The sequence below is a fragment of the Somniosus microcephalus genome, chromosome 3, assembly GCF_052327205.1.
Source record: "Somniosus microcephalus isolate GS21.2 chromosome 3, FLI_Smic_1.0, whole genome shotgun sequence".
In the NCBI taxonomy this organism is placed as follows: domain Eukaryota; kingdom Metazoa; phylum Chordata; class Chondrichthyes; order Squaliformes; family Somniosidae; genus Somniosus; species Somniosus microcephalus.
This window is the reverse complement of record NC_140989.1, coordinates 284,767,160-284,790,626: the sequence shown is the minus strand read 5'-3', so window position 1 is coordinate 284,790,626 and position 23,467 is coordinate 284,767,160. Positions and strand designations below refer to the sequence as shown.

At 42.7% G+C, this 23,467-nt stretch overlaps 1 protein-coding gene across 1 annotated transcript in view; it reads right to left on the bottom strand.

Annotated features, from left to right (window-relative positions):
- efcab7 (EF-hand calcium binding domain 7) overlaps positions 1–23,435 on the bottom strand; it is a 151,491-nt gene extending 128,056 nt beyond the window's left edge. The window contains exons 1-4 of the mRNA XM_085982688.1: positions 23,243–23,435; positions 21,136–21,311; positions 16,280–16,491; positions 7,560–7,646 (exon numbers count right to left, since the gene is read on the bottom strand). Coding sequence (XP_085838814.1) covers positions 7,560–7,646; positions 16,280–16,491; positions 21,136–21,310 — 474 coding nt within the window. The 5' untranslated portion in view covers position 21,311; positions 23,243–23,435. The remainder of the gene's footprint in view (positions 1–7,559; positions 7,647–16,279; positions 16,492–21,135; positions 21,312–23,242) is intronic.
- Between the last annotated feature and the right edge of the window lie 32 nt (positions 23,436–23,467).

The following is a 23,467-nucleotide window of genomic DNA, read 5'->3' as shown; positions in this document are numbered from 1 at the left end:
AGAACAACACACGACCACAATGATTGCTGGTTCAAAGACAAAGTGTGCAGACAGTGTGGAAAAGTAGGACACATAGCACGAGTCTGCAGGTCGGGAAAGAAAACCAGCAATAAGAAATCTCCAAAAGAAAAGTACAAGAAGGTACATAAGGTGACGGAGAATAGTTCAGACGAACAAAAGAGTGATACCGACTCCGAAAGCAGGGAGCTGAGTTGTCTGAAACTACATAATGTGATCAAAACGGAGGATCACCGAACCATTTGGGTCACTCTCAAGATAGCAGGAGTCCAGGTAAAAATGGAATTGGACACAGGATCAGCCCTAACAGTCATAAACCGACGGGACTACGAGCGGCTATTCTCACACATACCCTTGAGAGACATAAAAATTATTTTGAAGACGTACACGGGGCAAAAAGTCTACCCCAAAGGAAAAATAAGGGTGACCGTTATATATAACGGTAAGGAAACACCTAAACTAGACCTGTATGTATTGCAAGATGGAGGACCACCATTACTGGGACGTGAATGGATCCGGAAAATACAGCTGGACTGGCATTCCATACAAGCACTGACTGTGGCTGCCAAAAAGGATGACGACGTCACACCTGGGCGACTGTCAAAGATCCTAACCGACGCGCAAGAAGTGTTCCAGCAAGGACTCGGCACACTAAAAGGCATGACAGCAGCAATTAAAATCGAAGAAAACGCAAGCCCAAAATTTTTTACGGCCAGACCGGTACCTTATGCGATCCGCCCAGCCGTCGAAGCAGACCTGGAGAGTTTGGAACATTCAGGAGTACTGTCCAAGGTAGACTGGAGCGAGTGGGCTACACCCATCGTCCCTGTGATGAAAAAGTCGTTGAGCAGCACGCCTGGGGAACCAAGGAAGGTTCGCATCTGTGGGGACTTTAAGGTAACAGTGAACCCAGTCCTTCACACCGTGCAATATCCACTTCCACGGATTGAAGATATTTTCGCCTCGCTACCTGGAGGGAAATGCTTCACTAAGATTGATCTGGCCCAGGCGTATCTGCAAATGGAGGTAGAAGAAACATCAAAAAAATACCTCACAATCAACACCCATAAAGGTCTCTACCAATACAACCGGCTGGTATTCGGGGTAGCATCAGCTCCGGCTATTTGGCAGAGGGCAATGGAACAAGTCCTGCAAGGGATCCCAGGGACCCAGTGTTATTTGGACGACATCCTGGTCACGGGCGAAAATGACAGTGATCACCTCGCCAACCTGGATCAGGTGCTCACTAGATTGAAGGAATATGGGCTCCGAGCTAACCACCCCAAATGCGAGTTTTTTTTTAAACAGATCTCGTATTGTGGCCACGTTATCGATAAAGAGGGGTTACTTAAGTCCCCAGAAAAGATTGAGGCAGTAGTCAAGGCTCCAGCACCGGAAAACGTGTCGCAACTGAGGTCGTTCCTCGGGCTGGTAAACTACTACCATAAGTTCTTGCCAAATTTGTCTACAATACTACACCCACTGAACACCCTACTGCAAACTGGAGTGCCATGGAACTGGAGTGACGAATGTAAACGAGCTTTCCAGAAGAGCAAAACACTAATCACATCGAAAGAGGTATTGGCCCATTTCAACTCAGCACTACCAATTCGGTTGGCGTGTGATGCGTCACCCTACGGCATTGGAGCGGTGCTGTCGCACAATTTCTCGGACGGCTAAGAGAGGCCAATAGCCTTTGCGTCACGATCACTAGCCTCAGCCGAGCGTAACTACGCCCAGATTGACAGGGAGGCCCTCAGCCTAGTGTGGGGAGTGAAAAAGTTCAATCACTATCTGCACGGGCAGAAATTCACCTTGCTGACTGACCACCAGCCTCTTGTCTCCATTTTTAATCTGAAGGGCGGCGTTCCGGTGATGACTGCGCAACGACTACAAAGATGGTCACTCTTTCTAGGGGCGCACCACTATGAGATTTAATATAAGGGCACGAAACAGCACGGAAATGCTGATGGGCTATCATGCCTGCCACTGCCTACTGCGGAGGAAGCACCAGCAATGGATCCTGTCGAAATATTTCATTCGACTATAGTTGAATACCTACCGGTAACTAACGCTCGTATAGAAAAGGAGACCCGAAATGACCCGACACTGTCTCGGGTATATGATTTGACGGTGAAGGGATGGCCAACACATGGCGACTCACTGTTGCCAGCATTCTCGACAAGAGGAGAACAGCTGTCAGTGTGCCGGGGGACCTTGATGTGTGGATCCCGAGTGGTAATTCCACCAAAGTTAAGGGATAGAGTGCTCAATGAGCTTCATAGGGTCATCTGGGAGGGGTAAAAATGAAAAGCCTTGCCAGGGCTTGTGTGTGGTGGCCGGGAATCGATAAACAAATCGAGGACCTGACCAAGAGCTGCTCAGGATGCCAGAAAGTCCAAAATGCACCACCACATGCCCCTCTACACCCATGGGAGTGGCCCTCATCTTCATGGCAACGGGTGCATATTGATTTTGCTGGTCCATTCATGGACTCAATGTTTTTAATAGCCGTGGATGCGCACTCGAAATGGCCTGAGGTCATCAAAATGTCCTCCACCACCATGGAGAAAACTACTGCAGTCCTACGGACCATTTTTGCCAGGAACGGCTTGCCAGAACAGATTTGCTCCGATAACGGACCACAGTTTGTGTCCGAAGAGTTCCGGAGGTTCATGAAGAAGAATGGGGTAAGGCATTACACATCCGCCCCGTATCATCCAGCCACAAATGGATTGGCTGAGAGGTTCGTACAAACCTTTAAGAAGGCAATAAAGGCTATGTACAATGACAACATTCCGCTGCAGCATAAGGTGGACAATTTCCTGTTCGCCTACTGGAATGAGACACATGCAGTCACCAACCAGGCCCCGGCCATGATGTTCTTTAACCGAAGGTTAAGATCTCGCCTGGATTTGCTCAGACCAAACGTACGAAGAGATGTTGAGAGTAAGCAATTCCAGCACATCCACGAGAAGCCAACAAGGAGCTTCAATGTAGGGCAACCAGTCTTGGCCCGCGACTACCGAACAGAAAAATGGCAGCCAGGAACGATATGCACACGGTAGGGCCCACTAATGTACACAGTGGACGTTGGGGAGAACATCGTGAGACGCCATGCTGACCAGATCCTAGAGTCACAGGAACAAGTCAACCCCATGCCTCGCCCATACGTACCTGGTGAGGAACCCAACGTACAGGTCGCATCTACCCCAGAAACAGTAGCATCGGAAGCTGAAGACCCAACTGACGACAGGGTGCCAGAATCGCCTCCGCACCAAGAGCGAGACACTCGGGAAAGGCGCTATCCAGAAAGGATCAGGAAGCCTCCCCAAAGACTGAATATATAAATGGACAATTTTCAGCTAACGTTGTATGTTAAAAGTGTTAATTGTAATTAGTTTGATATTTAATTGTTAAATGAGTGTTATGGTACTGTTAATCTAAAAGGGGAGGAATTGTAATGTATATACCTTTAAGGGGGGAACTACTTTTTACAGCTCATGTATACTGTAGTACCGGCAGTGACCACACCTGTATATAGCACTGAGTAGTAATCTGTACAGTTCAGTTCCAGAGTGAGCCACGTTGAGTAAACACCTGTTGTACCGTTCTCCTGCAGTCTTGTGTCTTACTACTGACGGACACAACATCCACGAGTGAGTACGCACGGGGTACTCACCCGTAGGCCAAATGGAAGTGCCGGTTTGCTGCATACACTGCGCATGCGCGGGAAACCGGCACTTCCGTTCCTCTGAACGAAGGGGTTCAGAGGTCGAACGCGTGCGCAGGAGGGGCAGCGCGTGCGCATCGAACTTCGGGTTTTTTAAATTTATTTTTTAACAGGTTTTCCCGGGAGGTTAAGTCTGCAGAAGTTAGAAATATAAAAAGCAGGCATAAGGCCTGCTTTTTACAAGGTAAGTGGTGAATTAATAAAATTAAAACATTTTTCCCCACAGGTTTATTATTTTTAAATACTTTAAAGCAAGTTTATTTTTAGCCCCATTAGAAAATAAAATTATTTTTTTCAAAAAGTTAAATTATTGTTTAAAATAGTTATTTCATGTAATTTATAGTTTATTTAAAAAATGTGATTTAAAAAAATATTATTTCAAGGTTTAGTGCTGTTTTGGGGCCGTAGTATTTATAAGTCTTGACAGCTCTTCCTGTCAGACTTAGGAATGGAGCATTCCCTGCTCCGATTGGCTCCCCATGGCCCACGTGATCCCAGGGGACGCATTGAACTAACTGCGCCCCTGGGATACGCAAGCACTGCGCGCCGTCAGCTGGACCAGGCCCCGGATCGGAATTCCACGGGAGCCCACAGCTCAACGGCCGGCGCGCAAGGTAAGTGCAGATCGGGGGCTTGCACCCGCGGGAAGCCCCCGACCCGAATTTCTGGGCCAATGTCTCAATCTCATCCAATGGACTAGCTCTTAAAGGCAGCATGCTACAAAAGAAGTCCCAGGATTTCTTTCTGAGTCTGTGATAGGTTTGTTGATCTCAGCCAAGCAGCATTAAGGGTGTTTAAGTTGGCCTCAGCTAAGAGGAGGAGGGGGGAGGAAATCAGCCAGAGTTCGTGCTCCTGAATGCTATCACTATTCAATCCCCGCTGGAAGATGCAGATGTGTTGACGTCAGGTGAGGGCAGAATTGGGCTTGGTTACAATACGCATGGTCAAAAAGAATGCCAACGCTCACTGTTAAGGAAGCACTTGCATTTACATTAGTGTCTTATCACGCCCTACATTCGTCTCAAAGCATTTGACAACTAATGAATTACTTTTTATTACAGACAAACGTGACAGTCCAACTGCACAAAGGTCACACAAACATCAAATGAGATGAATGACCAGTCAAACTGTTGTTGGCAGTGTTGGTTGAGGGAGGAATGTTGGCCAGATCATTGCAAGAACTCTCTGCTCTTCCAGTAGTGCCATGGAATCTTTTATACCCACCCGAGCTGATAGAGTGGTCCTCAATATAACATCTCAGCTGGAGGGCACCTTCAACAATTCTGCATTCCCTCAGTAATATACTGAAGTGTCAGCCTAGTTTACGTGGTATAGTCCAGGATTGTGACATGGACCTATAACTTTTCACTCAGAGCTGAGTGTGTTAACAACTGAGTCAAGCTGACACTGTTTGCCTCATACATGAAGATTGGTCAATGTGAGTGGTACTAGAGGGCAGCCTGCATCCATGAAACCATATGCCAACAGGACTCCACACCTTTAGGAGAGGAGAATGGGGACATACTATCAAAAGCTGCATATGTGCAAACTTGTAAATGCATAACTGTTTAAGAGAAAACATGCTTTACGTGACATGGCTTCCACAGACTTTGCTGGAGTGTATATTGTATTTTTCATCCAAGTAGTAGGCTCTCTTTTTAAAGATTTCTCCCTAGATCTCTATGTACTGCACATCATCCACAGCTGAGAAGGTGGATGACTGCTCCCAAGTCTTTGCCTCTGTTGTTCTAAACCAGCCATTACAAGATGTTTGAGTCACCCAGGGCAATTCTCTCTACCAATTAACTTCTTTCTCTCCCTTCTGAGGGAGAAATGGCTGGCTCGAGTGAGTTGGACTGGGAATGCAGGAGGTGTTTGGGGGGGGGGGGGGGGGGAGGTCGTGAGGTCACTGGTGCATACAGCTTTAAAGCAGGTGCATCAAAAACAGGTTGTGACCAAAAATAAGATACATTTAATTAACAAAATGCACAAGCTTCCCAATTGGCTTGGTGTGCGAGTGTACTGTATGGTGTGATAATATGTCATACAGATAGGAAAGTCACAGAATTAATCTCAGCCAGGGTAACAGTGGAGCCACTACAATTGGCACGTGTCTCTGAATTGGGGAGACGCATTCAAAGTTCCTACTATCCCACTGACTGGTGCTGGTAGTGCAGAGCATTGGGCTCAGCTGTGATACCCACCACCACAAAACAGTACACTAACACTCACTGCTTAGGCTCCCACATGAAAACAGCCACTTTAGCAAAGAGCTGCTGCCTTTGGGAGAGGATGGTTAAGGATAGAAAAATCATGGTGGGGGGAAACAATATCAACAAAAGCAACAACAACTTGCATTTCTATAGCGCCTTTAATGTGGAAAATGGAGGTGGAAGTAGGTGGTCTTTGTGATGGAGAGGATATGGGGTTGGAAGCTTAGCTCAGAGTCAAATAGGATACGGAGCTGCGAACAGTCTGGTTCAAACTGAGAAAGTGGCCCAGAAGGAAGATGGAATCGGTAGCAAGGATACGGGGTTTTTGTCCGGGTGGAAACATAGGCTTCAAGGCTTTCCGATGTTTAACTGGAGTAAATTACGCCTCATCTAGGACTGGAGATATTCAAACACCAAGTTACTGGAAAGATAGGCACGGGTTTAGCAGATGACAAGGTCAATGACTAGAAGGGAAAAAGAGGTTAGAGATGGGATGGTAGATTTCAAGGACAGAGGGGTAAAAGCTGTCTTTTTTTTTTTGAGGAGGGGATGACAACGATTTTGAGAGGGAGTGTGACAGTGTCTGAGGAGAGGTAACCATTTGCAATGTCAACTAGCAGAGAGAGCAGGAAGTTGGATCGTCAGCAGTTTAGTGGTGGGAATGGGGTCAAAGGAGCAGAAGGTGGGTCTCATGGGCAAGATGAGTTCAAAGAGGGCATGAGAGGAGATTAAAGAAAAACTAGAGAAAGACATGGGTTCAGAGCTAGGGCTGGGGGAAGCACTGGGGTAGGTTTGGCTTGTTGGGCAAGAGGAAGGAGGGATGTTGGAGATGCAACTGAACAGATGGTCTCAACCTTTGAGAGAAAGAAATCCATGAACTCCTCATACTTGTTGCTGGAGGGGAAAGGGGATAGAGGTTGGTAGTGAAGAAAAGCTGGAAGTTATTTTTGCTCTCCAGAATGGCCCTGGAATAATGACTTGTTTTGGCAGAGGAGAGCAGGACCAAATAGTGCTTGATGTGGTACAGCTAGATCTGGCGATTGATAGCTAAACCAGTTATGCGCCAGATACGCTCAAACCTGAGCCTCTTAGACTTGAGGGAGTGAAGGTGGGGGCCAGACCAATGGGTACGACCAGGCTGGGAGAGAGCAAAGGTTTTATAGAGGACAAGTGCATCAAGCGTAGTGGTGAGGGAGTGGCTGAGCACATCGACAACTGCAAAAGTATCATGGCAATTGGAGGGCCAAAGGATAGACAGTTGGGGGGGCGGTTGAGAACGAGGATTTTAAGGAAGAAACAAAAGTGGTGGAACAAGTTGAGGTGCTTGAAGGAGGAGTAGGTACCAGAGGAGTAGGGAAAGAGATCCAGGTGTAATTTACACTTGAGCTGTAGCCAAGATATAAAATGTAGGTGTTTCATTTCATTGATGTGAACCATCATTGAACTATAACGCAAATGGCTCCAAATGTGTCTTGCTGTAATATTCTCTAGAAACGTCTGGAAAGATTTAACACATCTTGGCCTCGATACACCATTGCAAATAAGATGAATCTAAGAATTGCTAAATTTCAAAACTATAATCCAGTTTGCCATACCTCATTATAGTCCAATTTTCCATCATTGTTAACATCAGCTTCATCCATGATCATCTTCACCTCTTCATGTGTCATCCTCTCGCCTTTCTACAGTGAAATAATATTGGTACAATTTATTGTGTAGCATATAGCACCAGGGTGCTCAGTAAAATACTATTCACATTACAAGAAAGAGATACAAAGTGAAATGAAATGTTGAGATGACCAATCGAGTTTTTCAAGATTACGGAGAAACCTAGCAAAGTTAATCTAGGCAGTGTTCCCATGAAGGGTTCAAATATCAGGGAACACCAATTTAAAAATTAGAAAAAGTTAGGGTTATAAAGGAAAGTCGGGGGGACATTTTCACACAAAAGGCAAATGGACCTGTGGAATAAATCAGCAGGAAAAACAAATGAAATGGATAGTGCAATGGGTCCCAAAAGGTAAGATGTGTTTCTGGGCAGCAAAGGGATTAAAGGATATTCCAGGAAGGCTCCTCCCCGCCCCCAACTGTCTATCCTTTGGCCCTTTCCTATTCCTAAAAATTCTTATGGGCTGCACAAGTTCCGGGTTTTCGCGCGCGAAGTACATGCGCGAAAACCCGGAACTTGCGATCTGTCAAGAATCTCAACAGATCCAACGCATCCCCGGGAAAAGGGCATCTTCAGGCAGAGATTAGCCCAACTTCTGCCCAGCGAATGCCCGTGAAATTCTTATGCCTGGTAAAAGCAGGCGCAAGGCCTGCTTTTACCAGCGTAAGAATTTAAAAAAATATTAAAATACATTTTTTTCAATCATTTAAACATTAAAAAACCTGTGTAATAAGGTAAAGTTATTTTTAACCACTTTAAAAATATTTAAATTTATTTTTCAAAAAATTAAATTTTTGTTTTAAATGTCATTTTAATTAATTTTAAATATGTAATTTTTTTTTTTAAATGTATCTGATGTGTGCATGTATTTTTGGGGGTATTCCCGTTCATGCTTATGGGGATTCCGTACATGCCTCAGTTCTGCACTGGAGTGTCAGCATAGATTATGTGCTCAAGTCTCTGTGAGATGGTGCATGAAGTGTCAGCTGTGGTTCAGTGGGTAGCACTCTCACCTCTGAGTCAGAAGGTTGTGAGTTCATATCCCACTCCAGGGACTTGAACACATAAATCTAGGCTGACACTCCAGTGCAGTGCTGAGTGGGGTGCTGCACTGTCGAAGGTGCCGTCTTTCGGATGAGACATTAAACCGAGGCCCCGTCTGCTCTCTCAGGTGGACGTAAAATATCCTATGGCACTATTTCGAAGAAGAGCAGGGGAGTTAGCCCTGGTGTCCTGGACAATATTTATCCCTCAATCAACATAACAAAAACAGATTATCTGGTCATTATCACATTGTTGTTTGTGGGAGCTTGCTGTGCACAAATTGGTTGCCACGTTTCCTACATTACAACAATGACTACACTCCAAAAGTACTTCATTGGCTGTAAAGCACTTTGAGACGTCCGGTGGTCGTGAAAGGCGTTATATAAATGCAAGTCTTTCTTTCTTTGTGAAAGCAGTCCAAGTGTGATTCTTCCCTCAGTGACAAATCGCTTGGCTTTCATGCAATTTGTGACAAGTCTTCAGTTTAACACCCACAACCAGTACTTTGTGGAGCAGCATGTTGGGGCTCCGACAACATTCTATCTCCTTAATGCCCAAGCTTCATCTGTGTTTAGGCAACTAGACATTCTGCCTTTTTGATGAAAAACTACACTCTTGCAATTTTCAGGCTTGTATAGTTTCCCTTCCCCTACCATACCATACCACGTGATGAACAATAAGTGAAGTTCAAAAATACTCAGGCCAGCTGCTCCAATGGCTCTGTGTACAAATGGACCACAGTGTGTGAGATATTAAAATTGTACCAACCAGGCAGATTACTGGGTCGATCACCAGACTAAGATGAGTTGGAAGCAGCAGTGCAGATGGTCTGATCGGCTCGACTCCGGTATCCGTGGACTAGGGAGAGGGCAAAAAAAGCCAGGGTTCCTCTTGCTGATAACTATCCAGTGACCCCCCGCTACAAAGTGCATAAGTGTGGGCATTGGGCAATGACAGGATCGGGCTCAAATGTGATGCCCTCCGTGGTAGACGCACCTGGGTGAGGTATTGGAAGACTGCCAGCGCCTGTGAGATTGTTCCACCCTCCCAAGAATCAGCATCTTCAAGAAAAGGAGGGCAGAAAAGAAGAAAAGCGGTCATGGTTGAGAGGTAGCGATCTGGGAATGGGGAGACTTGTTCTTGTGTATTAGTTTAGGGTCAAATACCCCTTCTGGGGTCAGAGCACATAGGGCATTGATGGGGAGGGTCCGCCAATGCCATCTGCCCATCCAGGAGCAAAGCTGAGTACCTTATCATCCCCACCCATGTTTTGGGTTTCATGGAAAAGGGGTGTGTACGAAAGGCTGATATTTAAAGATATTTAGTAGATGAGAATCATATATGTATAACTTCAAGTGTAGCCATTGACCAAATAATATTACCCATAATTACTCCTGAGTAACTAGAAAACTTGTTCAAAATGTAGCTGCACAGTCAAAAGCAGTTTTGATAACAGCCACAGACTGCAAGTGAAGGTCAAATCATTAAATTGCTAAGAAAAACATATTATAATGCTGTTAGAACTTAGAATTCGCTTAACAAAACTAATTGCAACAATATTTAAAGAATAATTAGTATAAATTCCAATAAAAGAGAGATCATGGAAGTTAAGGTATTTATCTGGTAGATTAAAGTGAGATAGTCTGGATACATCAAGACTAGTGAAACAGCGCTGAAATGATCTGGGCCCTTGGTGTAGAGAAAGGCCTTGTACTGCTTGAGGCATGAAATGAAAGAGATATGGTAAATTCCAATGGGGTGAAAAACTATAAACAAGATAACACTGAACATGGCAAAGTTGATGGAAATGTACTGGAAAAGGAGTGGCCAGGTTACTAGCCTTAACCTGAGTGACAATGGTATTTTGACCATTAGAACAAATTAAAAAAGGTGATTTTGTTAAAGACCATATATGGACACTGGCCAACCAAACTGTTGATAAGGAATGGGTTAAAACCTCGATATTCAAACAACAGTTTCACACAGACGTACTGCGAGGACAAAGGAACAGACTTAAGATGACATCATCTGTGTCCGAGAGGTTCCAGAGACCAAGGGCTGTGAGCTACTCGTTAAAGATATCGCCTTATATTAAGTATATTATGCTGTATGCTTAATAAATCTTGATCTATTGCTCAAACATACTGGCTACTGCCTATTGGTGTCTTGTCCAAGAACTCAGAGATCGTTAAGATCTTACAAATTGGCAGCCCAGATGGGACGAGACTAAGCGGCTAGTATTGTGTAATAGATCGGACCTCGAAAGTAGCTTCCTGATCAGCTGCTGCTCTTGAGGAGGGATAAACCCCGTGGGGAGTGCCCGTGAATTGCGCGCTGATAGTTATTGATGTTAGAGGTCTGTTAAAATTACCAAATGGCTAGTAACAGTTGTGTTAATGCATATAAGTATAAGTTAGACAGAGACGCCTGTGCGGAGGAAATGCAGGTATTATTGACGGAACATTTAATGAAAGGAGACCGAGTCCCCTTTGAAAAAGTGATAAACTTTATTCCGGAAAGTCTGTCTCAGGAAAAACATAGCCAGGTGGTTAAGCATAAAGTGCAGGAGAGAGAGGGAGAGATAAAGAAGGAAAAAGATCTAATTTGCAGGCTAACCAATCTGAAAACTCAGCAAAGAAAGGGAAAAAACAGGGATTTGGAAAGCCAGGAAAATCTGCTGAGACACCGATTTAAAAAGAAAAAAAAAAGATAAATTTAAAGTTTTACCGACATGGAAGTTATTAACATCTGTGCCGAGACAAATAAAACACAAGATTTGCTGAGTGAAAGGAACCTTAAAAAAAAAATGCTGGAATTTCAGTTCGTGTGAAAATGTGTGTTAAAGTGTGTAAGTTTTCCTGACTATGAATATTTAAGAAGTTACAGTATTTCTTTTGTCTGAAAGTCTGTCTTTAAAAGAAAGATTCTATTATGTTTGTTTTAGCTCCACCCTCTTCTCTGTGTTAAAAGCGTTTAAAAACTTTTGTCTTGTCTTGGATTTTGGAAGTTTTAAGAATGTGCGAATAAGATTGTGCCCCAAGAATTGGGAAAGAAAACTCTGAACTAATTTAAGTTAAGCTGGTGTGTAAAAACTGAGAACAACAACAAAAAGTTTGTTCAACAAAAGATTAAGTTTCAGTCTAAGATTTAACCTTGGAGTCACAGTTGCTATGGTGAAATCTTCCAAAGCAGTTTGATTTGATTTGTTTAAATGTGAAAAACTAATTTTTCTCCAGTTATATTCCATGTTTTTACAGTATTTTGGAAAGGCATCTGAAGAAAGGACAATAAGAAATATGACGTAATTTACTGTTTTCTGCAAGAATGTGCTATTTTGTTTTGTTTTATCTATTCTGTTCGTGTTTAGTTAAAGTGTAAAAACACAACTGTCTTTTTCGATCAGGAAAGTTTTTTTTTAATTTACATGAAGTGACGCAATTGCGTGCACCTGATAATGTTTTGCTCCACCTTCTTAAAAACCTGCAAAGGCGTTAACCCTTTCCACTGACAGCTGTAAGTTCACCAAGCAACAACTTTAGTATGAAATTCAAAGATATTGGACATTATTAAATTTAAGTTTCTTAATTTTAAGTTAATATTTCTCCACAGTGACAGAAGGAAAATTATGATTTGATAAATTAACCCCTTGGGCTCTAAGCAGAGTCACAATGGATTATCTGCTTTCTTTTGTTATATGGAAGTTATCTTGTAAACTAATTGCAGCACTTCTGTTTCTAATGTTAAAACACTGTGTAAGCCACCGAGCCTGGGAATCACTCATTTCTGAAATTGGAAATGGAAGATAGTGATAGAAGTGAAATTGAACATTGACAAAACCTGTCAGTTCAATAATACTGCTGTTTGGATTTTGGGAATTTTGTAATAACAAAATGGACTCAGGCACTATATATTGGGTTACTTTTGGGAAAATAAAAGATCCTCTAAAATAATGATAAATAAAAAAGTGTTATTAACTTGGACCAAGTGAGAATGTTTGATCTATGTTTTCAATCTTAAATATTGTACTGGACAGTAAAGTTCCTCCAGGGCTCATGAATGAGATATGAATGATAATTAATAGGATGTGTAAAATGGAGAGAGGAAGTGATTGATGGTGCAAGATAGAAACAGGAGAATTACACCACCAATTGAGAATTTTTCAAACTTTCTAGTGAAAGTCAGGAAATTGTAGTTAAGAATAATAAATTGATAGCTTTCTCTTGGAGACATTTGTGTCCTTGCCTATAATGAACTTTTTAAGAAAACTGAATTTGATAGCCTGGCCACTATCCAAGACATCAGGACCATGCGGTGGAAGATGCGCAAAGATCTCCAGACGACTACAATCTTTTGATAAGACACCTGAAAGCCTGAGAAAGGCTTGTATCGGAGGGCACATGTGGCACGATATTGAGATACCGGTATGAGTGTGCAAATGTGATTAGTTACGTATGAGGTAATTACCATCCGGGAATGTATGGTGAATTTGCACTGAAGTACTGGTCTCAGACATGCTCAGTTACTTGACAACAACAAGACATGAAATGGTTAATGTGGCTCAGGAGAGCGAGACAACCTTTAAAGCATTGACATACTCCATCGAGAAACTATCTAATTAATGAAACAATCAGAATAGAGTTAAACACACTGGTACCTGTTAGAGGGATTGAAATTGAAGTTGAAGTGGAGAGTTACATAGAATTTGGATTGGGACAATTGAGGGCTAAGGAGAAATCATGTTTAGTAAGAATTATCCACAAGATGGATACGAGTAAAAGAGAGATCTGGAGAATCTTTTAAGTCCATGATTTGTTGATTAGATGTTAAACTGTAATGTCGCTTGAAATGATTGTAAGACTGAATCTAACTGTGACTGTAATAATTGAGTTTTGTAGGTAACAGAGCGTGGGAAAAACCAGTACGAATCCAATGAGGTGATTTTGGTGGTGCCTCCTGTGTCACTACTGCTGCAATTACCATGCTTTACAGGTCTAACAGGACATGTCCTATCAACCAACACGTTTTTAAGTATGAGCTGCACAATTATGTGGCACAATTCGGGACATACATTCCCCTGTTGTTTGAGGATTTCAGTGAGCTCATGATGCGACTGAACTCCTCCCTAAAGTATTTTTATGTTTTGGAGCAAGACGACTCGAGAATGGATATTGAAATTGACAGCATAGGGGACAACTCACACTGGTGGGATATTGGGCTTAATATATCAGCACACCCTTAGGTTCGTATTATTTCACACACTCTGGTAGTTCTCCAACTTGTTATGATAGTGTATTTGATATATGTAACAACCTATGTAGTAAGGCTTTGATACATAAGTCAATTGTGTACTCGTGCCTATGACTAACCAGCACTAACAAATTAATTGAGCACACCGAAAGAGAAGATCCGAAGCAACATAGAGGAGACCCCAGGCGGGGTAACATCAGGAAAGATAGAAGAAACAGTTGATATCCCAGGCGGGGCAGAATTGGAACACCAGAACAGTGAATTGAATTTAAGTGAGGGGTCAGATCAGGGCTGTTACTGCCATATTGTATGATGCAGCAATAGGAGCAGCGGGTGGAGGAGAAAGGTTAGACTGGGACGCACTAGAAGGCAAGACATATCGGCACGGCCGACATGATGGTTGGGGAGACCCCGGAGTATCCTCCATCCATCAGGATACGTGGTGGTCGGCCCCTGTGAGTGTCATAGTTAGCACCCAGGCCTATAATGAAAAGGGGGATAAAACCTCATTTGAGAAGCGCTCTGTTCCCCTCAATTAGAGGACTCCAATTTGCAGCAACACTAGTCAGAGAATAGATTGAAGTAGTCGAGGAATCAATGTTTAAAACATTTCATCCTCGAGGTGGGGACTTGTACGAAAGGCTCATATTTAAAGATATTTAGTAGATGAGAATCATATGTATAACTTCAAGTGTAGCTATTGACCAAATAATATTATCCATAATTACTCCTGGGTAGCTAGAAAACTTGTTCAAAATGTAGCTGCACAGTCAAAAGCAGTTTTGATAACCAACAGCCACAGACTGTAAGTGAAGGTCAAATCATTAAATTGCTAAGAAAAACATATTACAGGAAACTTTGTGCTATCCAGCACCGACGGGACCGAGCTGTTGCCATCCCATCAAAACTGCCGGACAAACCAGCGCTAATGTTGAAACATACGGAGATTTTGAGCTCCGTATCTGGCAACAAACCCTGTTGCTTAGCAACAGCTTCTAAACAGTCGGCCATACCTTGCAAGCGTCTCTGTAGCTTAGCAACAGATTCAGCGAGACCTTGCAGAGCCTGACTGGTGAAAAAAAAGCAACGAAAAGGCTCCTGATTTTTGCCGGTGGCTCGAGCATTCCGGACAGTTAACCTCCGGATAAACCAAAGTTTCCTGTATAATGCTGTTAGAACTTAGAATTCGCTTAACAAAACTAATTGCAACAATATTTAAAGAATAGTATAAATTCCAATAAATGAGAGAGATTATGGAAGTTAAGGTATTTATCTAGTAGATTAAAGTGAGATAGTCTGGATACATCAAGACTAGTGAAACAGCGCTGAAATGATCTGGGCCCTCGGTGTAGAGAAAGGCCTTGTACTGCTTGAGGCATGAAATGAAAGAGATATGGTAAATTCCAGTGGGGTGAAAAACTATAAACAAGATAACGCTGAACATGGCAAAGTTGATGGAAATGTACTGGAAAAGGAGTGGCCAGGTTACTAGCCTTAACCTGAGTGACAATGGTATTTTGACCATTAGAACCAATTAAAAAAGGTGATTTTGTTCAAGACCATATATGGACACTGGCCAACCAAACTGTTGATAAGGAATGGGTTAAAACCTCGATATTCAAACAACAGTTTCACACAGACGTACTGCGAGGACAAAGGAACAGACTTAAGACGACATCATCTGTGTCCGAGAGGTTCCAGAGACCAAGGGCTGCGAGCTACTCGTTAAAACTATCGCCTTATATTAATTAAATTATGCTGTATGCTTAATAAATCTTGATCTATTGCTCAAACATACTGGCTGCTGCCTATAGGTGTCTTGTCCAAGAACTCAGAGATCATTAAGATCTTACAGGTGCAAGTATTAAATTAGAATTATACAGGAAACTTTGTGATATCCAGCACCGACGGGACCGGCGTGTTGCCGATCTATCAAAACTGCCGGACATACAAAGTTAATGTTGAAGCATACGGAGGTTTTCATCTCTGTATCTGACAACAAACACTGTTGCTTAGCAACAGCTTCTAACGAGGCAGCTGCAAGCGTCTCTAGCTGAAGCTGTTGCTATAGCTACAGACCTTGCAGTGGCTGACTGGGGGGAAAAAAAGAACGAGATCTAACAAAACTTACAGAAAACGGCTCCTGATTTTTGCCGTTAGATCGAGTATTCCGGACATACAACCTCCGGATAAACCAAAGTTTCCTGTATTGGAATTTGTGATCCTGCAGTTCTACATATTGGACTGGTCCATTAGCCTTTGATTATACTAGTGAAAGGTTCCATTTGTAGCTTGGGTTTCATTTTGAAATAATTAATGTTATTCTTTTAAACAAAGTAGGAGAAAAGCACTTACAGTAGTGAGAACTTTATAAAGCTCCTCGTGCATAATGTAGCCATCATTATTTAGATCGATCGTCTTGAAAGCTTTCATCAATTCATTCTTCCCTGTCAGTTTTTCTTTTTTCAAGATCTCACAAAAGTCGTCAAAGTTTAGCTTCTTGGTATACGGAGTCCAGTACTTGCCGAGCGTCTTTCTGGAAGGATTTCTTCCAGCTTGCTGGAGCGCTATAGTTTAAACATATTAGCCATTAATTCCAGGACTCCAACTTCAAACGTATAAACAAACACTAAGTTCAATTTCAAATGACATTTTTAACTAGTCTATCATGAGATAACTAAATGAATCAGAAGATAACTCCAGTATTGAAACATAGGTGAATCTATTTATCTGATGAGCATTCTGATCAATCTTTTGAAATAAAATGGCATTAATGATGCAGAATTTATCACTGCATGCAACAACATTCCAACCAGAACCACTTCTATGTCTGATTATTGCCATCACTCAGCTGTATTCAAATACATTCCAGTACACATGGCATGTCCAAGGTCTGCAGTCTCTAACTGGAGAGCTCTAGGGACAGGGTAGATTATACTGGAGAATTGGGGCATGCAATCCTTAATACCCCTGGAATTTCAAGCAGTTCTAAACCTTTAACTTTGCTTTCATCATCACAAACTTTAAAATATATCTGCATTCAAATTATGATGTCCATTGTGGTTGCTTGTCCACAAATGAATAACGTTACAATACATAGAGGCTTGGAGTAAATTAAAACTGGAAAATATATTGGCCTAGAAATTCGGTGGGCTGCGCCACCAGTTAGCGCCTAAAGAGGGCACTCAGTGGCTTTAGCGCCACTGGCCGCGCCTCAACGCGATATTTAGTGGGGCGCCCCACTACCGCCCCGATCGCGATATTTGGTCGCGCCCACCTCTGTAATGCCGATCACAATTCGCGCCCGGTTTACGGGGCCTACCTGTGGCGGTAGTGGCGCAAATTAAGGTGGAGGTGCGGGGCAGCCATTTTTTTGGTGGCCGCCTGCCAGCACCTCCGTCCCCAGCCTCCTGATCCCCCCCCCACCCTGGGCAGTGCCGGCTGTGTCCCGAGGGCCCGGCACTTCTCCTCGGTGCCGGGCTCTTTTGCCGACACTCGCGATCGGTCATCGCGCTGGTGCAGGCCCCTCCCCCTTAAGAAGGGGAGGAAGGCCTGCAGTACCGCAGCGCGCCGTGCCGCAGCGTGTGGCGCTGCAGCACGTTGCGCTGCTATATTCAGTTTCAGCGCCCCAAGAGGGACGCGGGGTGCCGCATCCCTCTTGGGGCGCTCAAACTGAATTTCCAGCGGGCACAACTGCCATTTGCAGCGGTAATTCCGGCGCCCAGGCGAGCTTGGCGCCCCATTTGGGGCTCCACCGAATTTCTAAGCCATTATGTTTTTGGGTCTCTTCTAAACCTTTTTACCCTCAATTACTTCAGCTAATGCATAAGATCACTATCATGGGTCCCAACCCATATTTTCCATGAGTGTCTGTACTTGCCATGAGATCTAGGAAAACATTCAGCAACATGGCCAGGTAAATGAACAGCAATTGGTATTTGCTTTTAGGTACTGGCATGCCTTGTGCCACCATAGGATCTTACTTCAGTTTTCAAGCAACACAACAGATATTGATTAAAGTTTAAAACATGAAGCAAATTTATTACACAAACAATGAATAAATAATCTACTATTAATATACTCAAGTAGCAATTCTAAAACACCTCATGCAGACAAAGTATAAAAAGAATGCAACTCTAAGAATAAGCTAAGCCTACTGTAGATTATTTTTAAATACTCAGTATTGCTCTTTTCTTTTAGGGACAGCAAACTGTATCTTTTCCCAACAGTCTCTTGGGAGATTTTCAAACTGATCTTCTCAAAGGATTTTACAACTGCTAACTTCTCTTTCTTTACAAAGAACTTTCAAATGACTGAGTCAAAAGAATTGGTCCTTTTGTGTCATGGAAAAGACAGTTACCTAGCCTTGTAGTCCCTTGAGTATGGAAGATTAAGGGGTGATCGAATTGAGGTGTTTAAAGATGATGATTAAAGGAGTTGATAGGGTCGATAGAGAGAAACTATTTCCTCTGGTGGAGAAATCAAAAACTAGAATTGAATCTATGCCATTCAAGGGTGATGTCAGAGAGCATGTCTTCACACAATGGGTAGTGGAAATCTGGAACTCTCGCCCCAAAAAAGCTGTTGAGGCTAGGTCAATTGAAAATTTCAAAACTGAGATTGATAGAATTTTGTTAGGTAACTGTATAAAGAGATATGGAACAAATGTGGGTAAATAGAGTTGAGATACAGATCAGCCATGATCTAATTAAATGGTGGAACAGGCCAGAGGTGCTGAATGGCCTACTCCTGTTCCGATGTTCCTACCAGTATATCCTGTATTTTGAATATCCTGCATCGTTATCACTGGTGTCCCCCAAGGATCTATCCTTGGCCCCCTCCTATTTCTCATCTACATGCTACCCCTTGGCGACATCATCTGAAAACACAGCGTCAGTTTCCACGTGTACGCCGACGACACCCAGCTCTACCTCACCACCACTTCTCTCGACCCCTCCACGGTCTCTAAATTGTCAGACTGCTTGTCCGACATCCAGTTCTGGATGAGCAAATATTTTCTCCAATTAAATATTGGGAAGACCTAAGCCATTGTTTTCGGTCCCCGCCACTGACTCCATCCCTCTCCCTAACATTTGTCTGAGGCTGAACCACACCATTCGCAACCTTGGTGTCATATTTGACCCTGAAATAAGCTTCTGACCGCATATCCGCAGCATAACTAAAGACCGTCTATTTCCACCTCCGTAACATCGCCCGTCTCTGCCCTTGCCTCAGCTCATCCGCTGCTGTAACCTTCATCCAAGCCTTTGTTACCTCTAGACTTGACTATTCCAATATACTCTTGGCTGGCCTCCCATGTTCTACCCTACATAATCTTGTGGTCATCCAAAACTCGGTTGCCCGTGTCCTAACTTGCACCAAGTCCCGTTCGTCCATCATCCCTGTGCTTGCTGACCTACATTGGCTCCCGGTTAAGCAACGCCTCAATTTCAAAATTCTCATCTTGTTTTCAAATCCCTCCATGGCCTCGCCCCTCCCTATCTCTGTAATCTTCTCCAGCACCCCCGCCCGAGATCTCTGTGCTCCTCTAATTCTGCCCTCTTGAGCATCCCTGATTATAATCGCTCAATCATTGGGGGCCGTGCCTTCTGTTGCCTAGGCCTAAGATCTGCAATTCCCTGCCCAAACCTCTCCGCCTATCTACCTCTCTTTCCTCCTTTAAGACGCTCTTTAAAACCTACCTCTTTGGCCAAGCTTTTGGTCATCTGCCCTAATTTCTCCTTATATGGCTCAGTGTCAAATTTTTTTGTCTTATAATACTCCTGTGACGTTTTACTATGTTAAAGGTGCTATATAAATACACGTTGTTGTTGTATTTTGAATATCTGATCACTTCAATTCAAAAAGAAACCATCAAATACATTCATGAAGTCTGTATATATTTTAAGGTCCCATGTTAGGCAACTTCTCAAGCCTGTTACCAGGGTGGTCACTACTATGTTTGATGCAAGACTTTGGCTATAGCCGGCTGCTAAAACTCCCTGTACATAAATGACTGATATTTTAGAAAGAGGCAGCTACCACAATAAAAGTAGACAATAAAACATATTTTTTGTCACAATGGTCTAATTTGTCTTTTTCAATATTTATCATCATTAATATTCTTCTGCTTCTTGTAGAAACCCAAAATTGTGAAAAGCATAGTACTATACTCTTTATTAATCAGGAGCTATTATGATAGTGAAAACTTTACATGCCCAACAGAGACAGAAATACACAATGAGGTGTAATGGAGCATGCAGCAAGTGTCACCTTTGTTCAGTGGTGGTACTCTCACCTCTGAGTCTGAAGACTGAGGGCTCAAACCTCACTCCAGGACTTGAGCACATAATATAGGCTGACACTTCAGTGCAGTACTAAGGAAGGAAGGAATTGTCAGAGACGCCATCTTTTAGATGAGATATTAAACTGAGGCTGTTCAGGTGGACATAAAAGACATCATGGCACTATTCAAAGAAGAATGAAGAGTTCTCCTGGTGTCCTGGCCATCATTCATCCTTCAAGCAACACCACCAGAATGGAGTAACTAGCCATTTATCTAACTTTTTGTTTGTGGAGCCTTGCTGTGTGCAAATTGACTGCTGCTTTTTGCCTAAAACAGTGGCTACGCTTTAAAAATAATTTATTAGCCATCATCCTGAGGATTTGAAATGCACTCTATAAATGTGAATACTTTCTTTATAGATTATTGCTGCTCTGATGCAACATATACAATGAATGCAAAGGACAACATAACATATGAGAAATTAAGTCACAAGTGTATTGTTCTGATGAAAGGTCATCAACCTGAAACGTTAACTGGTTCTGTTTTTCTCTCCACAGATGTTGCCTGACCTGCTGATATTTCCAGCATTTTTCTGTTTGAATTTCCGATTTTGCTTTTGTATTGTGTCAGCTATTCATACTAAAAATGTTAGACACCAAGTTTTGCTGATCCCATATCTTAACTTACCTTGTGGAACTTAACCTTTGTTCAAAGAAATACAACACCAGATCTAAAGTTAAGCAATCTACATTTTGTTCAGCTCTGCCATACACCACAACACAAGAACAGTACCACTTCAAACACTACTTTGCAATATAATGGTGAGTGTTTTGTTTATTTCCATTTGATGACTGTGAAGCACAAACTTAAAAATATTTTTTTAAACTTGCTTAAATGACACTGACCAATCAAGTTGCAACCTCACCTAGGCAGAGTTGATCTTTGGAAGTGATATTCAATAAACTGGTTCCAAATACCGCCAGGTAAGCTGCTCTGCAGTTTCTGTAAAAAATCTCTTCTTCAGTGCACGGAGATCTGCCAGCTTCAGATTGCATGGGCTTAGCCGGAGTAGATGTGATGCTTCCTTGCCGATTGGACATTCTGAAAATTCACAAAAATTTGTATGTTATATTAAATACTAGGTAAATGTGTTCAGCAATACAGATTAGTGAACACTCAGCCAGCTGACAAAGGTATGTAGCATGGCAAAATCTCCTGGGTATGCTTTAGGCCCCAGAAGCTTTGGGTTTTCACAAACCTATCATTTATTCTATTTGTTATAAATTATACCATAAACTAACTAAGATAAGTGTATGTATATTAAAAAATGTTGATTGTTCAGAAGTGAGGGCTAGTTGGAAATTTTGAAGGAAGGTCCCAGTTTCAATCACTGAGACACTGATTTCACTGATCTCAACCGGGGCACAATGGCTTCAGCCCACTCCTGATTATTATCCAACGACCCCTGTGGGAAAGTGAGCATAGGCCCATTTGACAAGGACAGGTTCAGGCTTGGCTGGAATGCCCTCCATGATTGATTAAACAACAACAACTTGTATTTATATAGCGCCTTTAACGTAGGAAAACATCCCAAGGCACTTCACAGAAGTATTATAAGACAAAAAATTTGACACCAAGTCATATAAGGGGTAATTAGGGCAGATGACCAAAAGCTTGGTCAAAGAGGTAGGTTTTAAGGAGCATCTTAAAGGAGGAAAGACAGGTAGAGAGGCGGAGAGGTTTAGGCAGGGAATTCCAGATCTTAGGGCCTAGGCAACAGAAGGCACGGCCACCAATGGTTGAGCGATTATAATCAGGGATGCTCAAGAGGGCAGAATTAGAGGAGCACAGATATCTCGGGGGGTTGTGGGGCTGAAGGAGATTATAGAGATAGGGAGGGGCGAGGCCATGGAGGGATTTGAAAACAAGATGAGAATTTTGAAATTGAGCCATTGCTTAACCAGGAGCCAATGTAGGTCAGCAAGTACAGGGTTGATGGGAGTATGGGACTTGGTGCCAGTTATGACACAGGCAGCCGAGTTTTGGATCACCTCAAGTTTATCAACTTGACAACACTCAATATCTAGGGAAGGCATGATCCTGGGGGGGTCCATGAAACCATTTTGGAAGAAATTAATATACATAAAAATAATAGGGCTCCTGCCATCCATGTTTCCTTATTGATAGCCATGAATTGACAACAACTTAGCTGCAATTTATAAATCAGGGGCATGGGGATAGTGCGGGAAGGTGGAGTTGAGGTAGATCAGCCATGACCTTATTGAATGGCGGAGTGGACCTGAAGGGCCGAATGGCCAACTCCTGCTTCTATTTCTTGCTATGTAGTTCTGTTTGGGAAGCTGTTAACAAGCAGGTTTTTAATCACAGAAAGTGAGACTGATTGCAAATCCTATTCATGAAGGTAGAACGGTGCTTAGTTTAACGGAGATGCATCTCTCTCCTACATATCTTCCACTTGTCAAATATTCATCCAATTTTCCTCTAAATATATAATGGCCTCTACCTCAACCACGCCAAGTTCTAACAATTATTTGCCTAAAGAAATTTCTCCTAACCTTTCAGTGACTTTAATTAGTGCACTTGTTACTGGCTCCCCAACCATTCATATTCACGTTATCAAAACTTTTCATAATTTTAAAAGATTCTACTAAGTCTCCTCTTACCCCCCTCTGCTCTGCTCCATTGGAAATAGTTCGTCTCTCAAAACTTCTCTCATAATTATAGTTTCTCACTGCTGGTCACGTTTTCAAAAGGTTATATTTGTAAAGCAAAACAAGCGAAATTTGACAGATATATTTACATAATGAAAAAAATAACTTTTACTTCTTAAATATCTAAACAAAACCAGATCGGCGCTGCTCCCTGCTACAATCCCTTTGCTTTCGTAAAATTATAATGCAACTTGTTTCAAAAGTTAGTTTCTGGCGATATTATACATATGGAGTTTAATAACGCTGTTCAAGATACCAAATCCCTTTCACTCTGTAATTATATGTTGAGTTTGCTCTCACCTGACTGCTCCCAGCTCAGGCCCAGGCTGTAACCATGGAGACCAACTTCAGCCAATCGGAAGAACGCAGTGCTCGCGCTTTATTCACCCTGCCGTGAAAAGGACTTGGTCCCGAACAATGGTTCCGGCTTCCGGGACCAGTCGCTTCAGTTTCTTTTAAGTTGTATTTTTAATGCATCTCAAATCCAAAACATAACACAAAGCTGCTCGATACTGAATGGTGCAC